The 11,592-nt window shown below is 40.3% G+C and overlaps 2 protein-coding genes across 3 annotated transcripts; both read right to left on the bottom strand.

Moving 5' to 3' along the window:
* Positions 1-753: 753 nt before the first annotated feature.
* Positions 754-2,555, bottom strand: LOC141766249 (beta-1,3-galactosyl-O-glycosyl-glycoprotein beta-1,6-N-acetylglucosaminyltransferase 3-like). The gene has a single exon (XM_074632922.1). It carries the CDS (start codon positions 2,438-2,440, stop codon positions 1,361-1,363), a length of 1,080 nt encoding a protein of 359 aa, XP_074489023.1. The 5' UTR covers positions 2,441-2,555; the 3' UTR covers positions 754-1,360.
* Positions 2,556-7,666: 5,111 nt separating this feature from the next.
* LOC141766247 (beta-1,3-galactosyl-O-glycosyl-glycoprotein beta-1,6-N-acetylglucosaminyltransferase 3-like) lies at positions 7,667-11,587 on the bottom strand. 2 transcript variants are annotated; one of them, XM_074632921.1, is made up of 2 exons: positions 11,028-11,587; positions 8,104-9,462 (listed from the first exon to the last, which is right to left on the bottom strand). In XM_074632921.1, exons 1-2 carry the CDS (start codon positions 11,329-11,331, stop codon positions 8,477-8,479), a joined length of 1,290 nt encoding a protein of 429 aa, XP_074489022.1. In that variant the 5' UTR covers positions 11,332-11,587; the 3' UTR covers positions 8,104-8,476. The 2 variants fall into 2 exon arrangements, with proteins under 2 accessions (XP_074489021.1, XP_074489022.1); XM_074632920.1 differs by lacking the exon at positions 11,028-11,587 and having other exon boundaries at positions 7,667-9,656.
* Between the last annotated feature and the right edge of the window lie 5 nt (positions 11,588-11,592).

Below are 11,592 nucleotides of genomic sequence, written 5' to 3'. Positions count from 1 at the left end.
GACAGCCAAAAGTAAAAAAAAAACGTATCGGAGGATGTTAAAGCTGTAAAATTAGATAGCATACCAGAAAACATATAATTCTACATCACAATCATTCAAGTTGACCAAGTACATGCATTTCTTTAAGAAAAACATTCTCTGCGAGTAAATTTGACAGCCATCTTAAAAATGTCTGCCATATTGCAGTTCAAAATTATTAAAACTATCAAAATAAGATCCAGCATGCTAGAAAACAATTAACGGCAGGTCAATTTGGCGGCCATCTTGAAAAATGGCCGCCGTCTTGGATTTTCAAGTGGCCGATCGTTTATATTTGCTAAGTGACCCCTCGGGAATCATCATGCCAAATTTGGTGCTTGTATCACTATTTGCACGATTTGACTGAAAAATGGATGTTAGCCGCTCCACTATAACCACGTCTCATACTATAAGAAAACATCACATTTGACAGACCATAGAGAGAGTGTCCTGTTGACCTGAGCACTTGGGCACAGAAACTTGAGAAATGTCTGCTTTACCCACCTTTACCACTAGATGGGGGCATAAGAAGCTGTAAGAATGGTGTTGCTTAAGCACAAATGATGGATGCAGTTGGTGTGTATTAAACCTGCAACATGTTACCTGCTATTGTAGGAGTCTAACATCTCTTACACCACTGTTACAAGACTTAAATGTGAAGATTAGTGTGGGAAAATTGTTTAATGTTTAATTTTCTGATGGTCAAACAGTTACACAAAAAAGTTGACACAGGATATAAGGATTGCATGTAAGGCATAATCAAACTTTTTAAATTAATCTGCATTACAAACAGTACAAACAGTATAACATACATTTCCACAGTTTGTCCATATAGGTATATAGTTAATAATACAACTTTAAATGTAGCTATTTATACAAATCAAATTGTACACAAATATAATATTGCATATATATATGGGCAAAACCTGGGGGCATTTATTTAACTCCACTGATGCATTCACATCAAATGTCACCTTGAAGGAGGCTACAGTGTGTCAAATCAACATAAATTTAGTAAAACAGAAAACTTACCGACAGCCTCAGAGTCAATTTGCACTGCAGCTCGCTATAAAAGGTAAGAGTACTAATGTGGGCAAAAAACAGAAGTACCTGTACTCAGTACCAGTGAGAACCGACCCATTTCAGGCACTGATTACAAACATAAAACTCACTTATACATGTAATGCAACATTGTTCTGAGATTACTAGATGATATGATTAAAAAAATATTTGTTTTTACTTGCTAGTTTAGAAAAATAATGCCCTTTTGGAACTAATGGAGATACAGCTTTTGGTCAAAATCTCAAATCATCATATTTTACATTTCAAATAATTACTAGCTTTACAACGTGGTGTGATCTGTTAGCAGTGGGTCATGGCCTAAGGCTTTGTGATGCAGGACTGACTCCAGACATCTGATAGCAACATCATCAACCAGAGGATCAAACTTATTTGCAAAGAGATGATGTTGTCTCATGAGCCACGGGAGGTCACCAGCTCCGTACACACAAACCCCTCTTCTGTAAGTACCAGTGCAGGGATAGTACGGGGCTCCGTTTTTCATATCTCCTGTTAATTCGCTCCACTTCACCACACGAGCGATGGCCAGCAAGTCTGATGTATCGTACTTGGAGTGGGCTGGTGTTGATCCGGGAACAGAGGGCATCCTCTGTAGAGTGGCCCACAAGTGCTCCTCAGGGGTGTGTGTGTCCCACTCCCACTTCACAAGATGCTGAACCTCTCTGTCCTGCATTACATGTTCCACAAAGGCTCTCGTGACCACAAAGTAAGCATTTCCTTGGAACATGGGGCTGCTAATGGGTGGGGGACTTTTCTTCACATCTGTCTTGATGACAGCTGTGTTAGTCACATCGTAATGATACTGCCAACGGCCTTTCTTGTAGTCATTGGTGGCCTCAGTCTCCATGCTGTTTCTCCCGTTTAGGGCCGTCAGGGCCTGAACAATCTCTCCATTGGTTTTGATGGGGAAGTCTGTCCCGCAGGTGTTTAGCAAGTACCTCCACTGGACGGGTGAGTTCAGGAGGTCTTTTATGCAGTTCAAGTCTGCCTGCACCCGCGACCACGAGGTATATATCACTCTTTCTAACCTGCTGGCAATAAACACATTAGGAAAGCAAGAAGTAATTGCCTCCACGGCCTTCTGAAATTCCTTAGGGGATTTCTGGTCCACATGTACACAGTAGATGTTCTGCGGAGTGTAAACAGCTCGTAGAAGTCGCTCGAACATCTCAATCTTCTCATGGATCACCATGGAGTAGGCAATGGGAAAATCCTTCTCCTCTTCACTGAGAGGCTCTGTAAAGAAACCTCTCCTTTCAATGTAAGAAGGACAGTCTTGAGTCACATTAAGGTAGAAGTCCTCAGATAAAAGAGACTTTCTCTTCCTGGATGTCTCAAGCATTTCTAATTTGTCTTTCTTGCCCTCTACGTCTCCACTGAAGATAGCCGAGCAGCCAGGCAGGTCATTAGAGAGCTGCTGTGGTATTCTGAGATCAGGCAATGATGGCGTGTTCAAGGCAGTTATCTGTGGTATTCTGAGAACAGGCAATGACGTTCTGTTCAAAGTTATCCAAAGGACAAAAGAAAGGAGCATACCTGTGAGGATAAGACAGGACATCATCCTCTTCAACCGCCTTGTAAAATCCATTTCCTTGCTTCGGGTAACTACAAAGCTGTTGAGCTTGTCTTCAGTGCAAGTTGACAAGTGCCGCATGATCAGCCCCCTGCAGTAGGTAGGTGTGTCAAACTAAGGCGTAAAAGGAATTTCATCAGAATATTGCTCAGTAGTTCATAAATAGGATGTGACCTATTGCATGTCCGTGTGGATCTTTCAACGTTAACTGTGTAGAGTGTCTGCAACAGTTTGAGGTTGATCCTCTAGACCAGTGGTTCTCAAACTGTGGTACGCGTACCACTGCATTTGAGAGTCCGACTATCGCGCTGCATCGCGCATCTGACGCTCTCTGTCCACTGAATCCGTTAAATCTGCACTTCTGTTACATCATGTAAACACACCAGGAACATATCAGCTGTGAGATCCAGATCAGACTGGAGCTGAAGACGTAACCGACCTCAAAGATGGGTTAGTAGTAGGCCTACTTGTTATCTTCCTAAGTTCGTACTTTTTTTTTTTTTATCAGAAAACACACGTTTTATTTGTGATATTTACTGGAAATAACATACAATATAGCCAAGAGCAAGTAGGTTGTTATCTAGTGATACTCTCCAGCCAACTGCCACCTTATTATGGTTTCTGTTTTGAAATGAGGAGGTACTGGAGGCTACAGATAATTCCTCAGGCACGCCCTGCGTCTTGTTCATGCCAGGGTCAAAATGTGCACACACGCAGGTGCCGAGATACAGTTAACAGGGAGTTAAACAACACATTAATCTAACAGTCTGACTGATTTCTTCATAACTATAATTTAAGTTAATAAAGACTAAATGTGGATGTTTCACTCACCAGTTGTTGTCCCTGCTCAGCCTGCTGTAGTGTAACATTAGTCCATTGTTTTATTCCACAATACTGAACAGAATAATCCAAACAGGTAGAAAAAGTAAGATGTGAGAGGAGCACAGGATGCTTTTTACTCTCTTGGTCCTAATTGTGCTTTAATGCACCAGGTTTGTAGGTCTACTTTCTCTCATTTTTTTCTATTCGGCTAGATTAAAAACAAACACGCAAATGGAGCGGATCAAAACGAGGCTTCTTACTGAAATATTGTCGTGACGGTTCCTATTTCCCAGAGTTTCCATAGTTGTATCTTTGCGCTGTGTGTTCGTGTTTTATTTGAACCATTAGTGAGGTGGCTGTTATATTTTTTGACAGGTAGCTCGTAATAAAGTTTCACTAGTGAACTTTATTACATATAACTGCGAGCGCCAATGCCTGTGCTGAAAGTGTCAGTAATCAAGTTAATATTTTCATTTACATCCAGGACAACTGACCCAGTTTTCTCGGCTCATTTTATCTAAACTAATCAGCCGTTCCTCTCAATATGAGTGACAGGAAAAAATAGGAACAAGGTTTCCGATAGAAGTTCAGACAAAACGTCACGCCGCGCTGTGCAGCACCATGTTGCTGGCAGCCAGTTAGGACCCTCCAATAGAAAATAATGTAATCAAGCCAAAGTACATGTCCTAGTTGTTTCCTAAATGCAAAACTATCACTGTTTTGTGCTATATTTTGCATTGCAGTGTTAAGTCCTTCCATTACCAAACTGAATGACTTAATTTTACTTATAGCCTAGCTGTTATTTCAGTTTAGTTTTTTGTCAGGAGAGAATTCAGCTGAGGGGGCACGGTAACCTTTTTGGACGGGCCTGGACCCCCATGGCCCGCCCCTAACGCCGACGCTGCACTTACCACTGGTGGTACCACAGTTTGAGAACCACTTCTCTAGTCAACATTTGACAAGAAAAGACTTGTTTAAACAAAGTATTGTAAGTTGTAAGACTTGCCTGAACCAAGTATTGTAAGAGTTCTAATCATGCATGGTACAGATGATATTGGCATAACCTCGGGAAATTTTCTACATCATTTTATGATACTGTACGTTGAAATGAAACCTGCAAATATTCTCAGTACAGCCATCGTAATGAAGCCAGTTTTATTTCATTTATATTTGTATTTACAACAATTCATACAGATTTCAATTATTATACATGATCATTTCACTGTTTGACAAATATCTCTTGATTTCTCCGCTGCGTACCGGCCCACTTCGAGCGATGCGTGATGTAATATCCGTTCCGTATCCGTCAACCAAAACAAACCGCAGGGTCTCCGTGAATACGACCTGCACCCTCCCATTTTAAATCCAAAGTGGTAAACACTACATATACAGTAAAGTATGGAAACACTTTGGGTTTCACACATTGCAGGAAAAGCAGAGTTAGACATCACGGCTAAAGCTGCATGCTAACTCTGTCATGGACAGGAAACGTTATTGTATTGCGGTATCTCTGACGGGGAGAGCTAGCGACGCCCTTGGAGAAGTTAGAGGAAGTATACACATGACTATGTCCGGTTTTCAAAATACGGTGTTAACAAAGGGAACTGTATATACAACATACATATATGGAAATAAGATTGATTGGATTATATTCACCAGAAGTATACAACATTACATGTCCCTTATAAAGTAACTAGATTCATTTAGAGATTTTTCAAAGTAAAAGTCGACGACAATACGATTTACGGGTCAGCCCTATTTCTTATTACTTCTTAAAAAATATTTCAGAGATTCCTCCGCCTACCACTACAGAGAGCTTCACAGTTTGAAAACCACTGTTTTAGAGGATATGATTATCAACTTAAATAAATGGGCTACTGTTTGCATTATAATTAGCCAGAACAGCCCTTACAAATAACACATGGCAGAGTTGGTTTTAGATGCTGTGGATTTAGTACTTTCTACATAAGCATAAGCAAACATTCATACAGTTGTAAATCTTTGCAAAGGTTTCCTGTGATTTTTCTGATCAACCAGTTAGAGCACAATGTTCTCGTCATGCTGGATTTCCACTCCACAAAACTGGCTAGCAATATCTCAGTGTGCACTCCTTTAATATTCATACCTTAATATCTTTGTTGAATACTCTCGGACTCTGGAGGACCACTTTTGTGTCAAATCATTATATTATAAAATATAATTATATTATGAATAATATGTATTATTATTATTATTATTATGATTATGATTATTAATAATAATCATAATTATAATAATATATATGATGACTGCCTCATTGTTGAATGACTCCACCAACCAGTCAAGTTGCAGTTTCCATCCATGTCTGTCATAAATGTTATCACTTCATCCTATTTGTGTGAAATTATTATAATTAGTATATGCATTGATGTTATGGCCAAAAACACGTTTTGTGAGGTCAGAGTGACCTTTGACCCTCAAAATCGGACGTTCAGTCGTATGTAGGTACAGACAGACGGACAGACAACCCAAACGGCTGCCGCAGGTGCAGAGGCATAAAAAGGTGACACATTGACTATTTAAAATAAAATTTCCATAGGTGAGATGCCCCTGTGCATAAACAATAATACCTGAATGACAATTTAAAAGGGCAGTGCCAGATAGTGCACGCTACAGTCAGAAATCTATGTTACCCTGCATATTTAGCACTTCTTAAAAATCATATCAAGTCACATCTTGGTATCGAGACACTCACCTTGACATTCCATAGCTTCGGTTTCATAGTAGCTACCAGTGGGGCATACAATTCATTTTAAAATATCATCCACTATCATCCGGTAACTTACTGAAACAGGTCCTGTCATCAGAGCAAACGTCACAGTGGGGAGAACAGCGTCTGCAGGTACCATCATCTGCAGGGTATGTCCGCAGTGAACAGGTGAGTCTACACATACCACTCTCCAAATAGTGGCCATCAGCACAGGACAGACACTGGGACTTGATCCCATCACATGACAAACATGAGCTATCGCAGGCTTCACATGACCCCTCTGCTGTCTCAAAGGAACCTCTGAAAATGTTCATTAGTCAGGAGATTTGTTAAGGCATAAGCAGGAAAATGCAGTAAATAAAAACACACCATCATTACAAAAATGATCCGACTGCTTACTCTGGGAAATTTGAAAAGCACTTCCCCTGGTGGAGAAAAAGTTTATAGCTGCCTTTGGAACAGCTGATGCAGTTATCACTGGTGTCCACACAGGCCTCACAGTTTGGCGAGCAGTCCTCACACAGCTGAGTGGCAGAGTTTGTAGTAGCCAGATGGATTTTTTTCAATTTACCGTCATGACCAAAGACAGTGAGTATTTGTACCTTTAAAACAAGAAGAACAATCCAGTGCTTGTGGGCCAAAGCAGGACTTACAGGATGCATCACATGCGTGGCATTCGCTATATTTGCCAAAAAAAAAAAAAAATAAACAGAGTAACCACATCTCATACTATAACAAAACATCACATTTGACAGACCACAGAGAGAGTGTCCTGTTGACCTGAGCACTTGGGCACAGAAACTTCAGAAATGTCTGCTTTACCCACCTTTACCACTAGATGGAGGCATAAGAAACTGTAAGTATGGTGTTGCTTAGGCACAAATGATGGATGCAGTTGGTGTGTATTAAACCTGCAACATGTTACCTGCTATTGTTGGAGTCTAACATCTCTTACACCACTGTTACAAAAGTTAAATGTGAAGATTAGTGTGGGAAAATTGTTTAATGTTTAATTTTCTGATGGTCAAACAGTTACACAAAAAAAGATGACACAGGATATAAGGATTGCATGTAAGGCATAATCAAACTTTTTAAATTAATCTGCATTACAAATAGTGCCTGAATTGGACAAAAAAAAAAAAATGCCATTACCCTAATTTAGCAGCTTCATGACAAGATCATTGGGCATCTTGGGTATATGTATATCTATATGCATATCTTGGTAATATATCCCACTTCAAATGTATTTTTGTATGCATTTCATTCCATATAACATACATTTCCACATTTTGTCCATAAAGGTATATAGTTAATAATACAACTTTAAATGTAGCTATTTATACAAATCAAATTGTAAACAAATATAATATTGCATATATGCTACAATAAAACCAACTGAAAATATGATATCTGTTGGCCTACAGATTAAATTGGATAATGAGAAGGAATACCAAAGGTAAGTCCATAATGTATGGGCAAGACTGCATTTATTTAACTCCACTGATGCATTCACATCAAATGTCACCTTGAAGGAGGCTACAGTGTGTCAAATCAACATAAATTGAGTAAAACAGAAAACTTACCGACAGCCTCAGAGTCAATTTGCACTGCAGCTAGCTATAAAAGGTAAGAGTACTAATGTGGGCAAAAAACAGAAGTACCTGTACTCAGTACCAGTGAGAACCGACCCATTTCAGGCACTGATTACAAACATAAAACTCACTTATACATGTAATGCAACATTGTTCTGAGATTACTAAATTATATGATGAAAATAATAGTTGTTTTTACTTGCTAGTTTAGAAAAATAATGCCCTTTTGTAACTAATGGAGATACAGCTTTTGGTCAAAAGCTCAAAAATGTTGGGCAAGACACAACGAGACCACACTATCAACCATCATCCCAAATTTTAAGTTTCTAAGTTAAATAGTTTCCGAATTCTGCTACGGAAGTGAAATGACATAGCAAGATACATATTAATATCTTGACAATAAATACAAATGCACAGAATATTATAAATTATAGATCATAACAACATACTGACAACAACATTAAAAACCACAGACTTAAAAAAAAATCCCATTACAAGATATTTTGAGAATAAGAAAATTTAAAGCCATTTCAGTAGAAAATCTTTGACAAAATAATAAAGAATAAATATAGTTTCTATAATATAAGTACAAACTGTTTCTTTAGTACATCATATGGTTTACATTTCATATAATTACAAGCTTTACAACGTGGTGTGATCTGTTAGCAGTGGGTCATGGCCTAAGGCTTTGTGATACAGGACTGACTCCAGACATCTGATAGCAACATCATCAACCAGAGGATCAAACTTATTTGCAAAGAGATGATGTTGTCTCATGAGCCACGGGAGGTCACCAGCTCCATACACACAAATTGCTCTTCTGTAAATACCAGTGCAGGGATAGTACGGGGCTCCGTTTTTCACATCTCCTGTTAAATAGCTCCACTTCACCACACGAGCGATGGACAGCAAGTCTGATGTATCGTACTTGGAGTTGGCTGGTGTTGATCCGGGAACAGAGGGCATCCTCTGTAGAGTGGCCCACAAGTGCTCATCAGGGCTGTATGTGTCCCTCTCCCACTCCAGAAGCTGTTGAACCTCTCTGTCCTGCATTACATGTTCCACAAAGGCTCTCGTGACCACAAAGTAAGCATTTCCTTGGAACATGGGGCTGCTAATGGGTGGGGGACTTTTCTTCACATCTGTCTTGATGACAGCTGTGTTAGTCACATCGTAATGATACTGCCAACGGCCTTTCTTGTAGTCATTGGTGGCCTCAGTCTCCATGCTGTTTCTCCCGTTTAGGGCCGTCAGGGCCTGAACAATCTCTCCATTGGTTTTGATGGGGAAGTCTGTCCCGCAGGTGTTTAGCAAGTACCTCCACTGGACGGGTGAGTTCAGGAGGTCTTTTATGCAGTTCAAGTCTGCCTGCACCCGCGACCACGAGGTATATATCACTCTTTCTAACCTGCTGGCAATAAACACATTAGGAAAGCAAGAAGTAATTGCCTCCACGGCCTTCTGAAATTCCTTAGGGGATTTCTGGTCCACATGTACACAGTAGATGTTCTGCGGAGTGTAAACAGCTCGTAGAAGTCGCTCGAACATCTCAATCTTCTCATGGATCACCATGGAGTAGGCAATGGGAAAATCCTTCTCCTCTTCACTGAGAGGCTCTGTAAAGAAACCTCTCCTTTCAATGTAAGAAGGACAGTCTTGAGTCACATTAAGGTAGAAGTCCTCAGATAAAAGAGACTTTCTCTTCCTGGATGTCTCAAGCATTTCTAATTTGTCTTTCTTGCCCTCTACGTCTCCACTGAAGATAGCCGAGCAGCCAGGCAGGTCATTAGAGAGCTGCTGTGGTATTCTGAGATCAGGCAATGATGGCGTGTTCAAGGCAGTTATCTGTGGTATTCTGAGAACAGGCAATGACGTTCTGTTCAAAGTTATCCAAAGGACAAAAGAAAGGAGCATACCTGTGAGGATAAGACAGGACATCATCCTCTTCAACCGCCTTGTAAAATCCATTTCCTTGCTTCGGGTAACTACAAAGCTGTTGAGCTTGTCTTCAGTGCAAGTTGACAAGTGCCGCATGATCAGCCCCCTGCAGTAGGTAGGTGTGTCAAACTAAGGCGTAAAAGGAATTTCATCAGAATATTGCTCAGTAGTTCATAAATAGGATGTGACCTATTGCATGTCCGTGTGGATCTTTCAACGTTAACTGTGTAGAGTGTCTGCAACAGTTTGAGGTTGATCCTCTAGACCAGTGGTTCTCAAACTGTGGTACGCGTACCACTGCATTTGAGAGTCCGACTATCGCGCTGCATCGCGCATCTGACGCTCTCTGTCCACTGAATCCGTTAAATCTGCACTTCTGTTACATCATGTAAACACACCAGGAACATATCAGCTGTGAGATCCAGATCAGACTGGAGCTGAAGACGTAACCGACCTCAAAGATGGGTTAGTAGTAGGCCTACTTGTTATCTTCCTAAGTTCGTACTTTTTTTTTTTTTATCAGAAAACACACGTTTTATTTGTGATATTTACTGGAAATAACATACAATATAGCCAAGAGCAAGTAGGTTGTTATCTAGTGATACTCTCCAGCCAACTGCCACCTTATTATGGTTTCTGTTTTGAAATGAGGAGGTACTGGAGGCTACAGATAATTCCTCAGGCACGCCCTGCGTCTTGTTCATGCCAGGGTCAAAATGTGCACACACGCAGGTGCCGAGATACAGTTAACAGGGAGTTAAACAACACATTAATCTAACAGTCTGACTGATTTCTTCATAACTATAATTTAAGTTAATAAAGACTAAATGTGGATGTTTCACTCACCAGTTGTTGTCCCTGCTCAGCCTGCTGTAGTGTAACATTAGTCCATTGTTTTATTCCACAATACTGAACAGAATAATCCAAACAGGTAGAAAAAGTAAGATGTGAGAGGAGCACAGGATGCTTTTTACTCTCTTGGTCCTAATTGTGCTTTAATGCACCAGGTTTGTAGGTCTACTTTCTCTCATTTTTTTCTATTCGGCTAGATTAAAAACAAACACGCAAATGGAGCGGATCAAAACGAGGCTTCTTACTGAAATATTGTCGTGACGGTTCCTATTTCCCAGAGTTTCCATAGTTGTATCTTTGCGCTGTGTGTTCGTGTTTTATTTGAACCATTAGTGAGGTGGCTGTTATATTTTTTGACAGGTAGCTCGTAATAAAGTTTCACTGAGAGGCTCTGTAAAGAAACCTCTCCTTTCAATGTAAGAAGGACAGTCTTGAGTCACATTAAGGTAAAAGTCCTCAGATAAAAGAGTCTTTCTCTTTTTGGATGTCAGAAGCATTTCTAATTTGTCTTTCTTGCCCACTGCATCTCCACTGAAGATAGCCGAACAGCCAGGCAGGTCATTAGAGAGCTGCTGTGGTATTCTGAGATCAGGCATTGATGGCCTGTTCAAGGCAGTTTCCCAAAGGACAAAAGAAAGGAGCATACCTGTGAGGATAAGGCAGGAGATCCTCAACATCTGGCTCCTCAACAGCCTTGTAAAAGCCATTTCCTTGCTTGAGGGAAAACTACAAAGCAGGTGAGCTTGTCTTCAGTGCAAGGTACAGTTTTACAAGTGCTGCATGATCAGCCCCCTGCAGTAGGTAGGTGTGTCAAACTAAGGCGTGAAAGGAATTTCATCAGAATATTGCTCAGTAGTTCCTAAATAGGATGTGACCTATTGCATGTCCGTGTGGATCTTTCAGCGTTTACTGTGTAGTGTCTGCAACAGTTTGAGGTTGATCCTCTAGACAACATTCATATGACATCA

This window comes from Sebastes fasciatus, chromosome 4 (genome assembly GCF_043250625.1).
Source record: "Sebastes fasciatus isolate fSebFas1 chromosome 4, fSebFas1.pri, whole genome shotgun sequence".
NCBI classification, from domain to species: domain Eukaryota; kingdom Metazoa; phylum Chordata; class Actinopteri; order Perciformes; family Sebastidae; genus Sebastes; species Sebastes fasciatus.
This window is presented reverse-complemented; position numbering and strand designations above follow the sequence as displayed.

Excerpts from the sequence above, each read along its gene's own strand:
- LOC141766249 (XM_074632922.1), bottom strand. The coding sequence starts at position 2,440 with ATGCTTGAGACATCCAGGAAGAGAAAGTCTCTTTTATCTGAGGACTTC.
- LOC141766247 (XM_074632921.1), bottom strand. The coding sequence starts at position 11,331 with ATGGCTTTTACAAGGCTGTTGAGGAGCCAGATGTTGAGGATCTCCTGC. Across the intron at positions 9,463-11,027 it reads TTCTTACATTGAAAGGAGAG|GTTTCTTTACAGAGCCTCTC; the intron begins GTTTCTTTACAG and ends TTGAAAGGAGAG.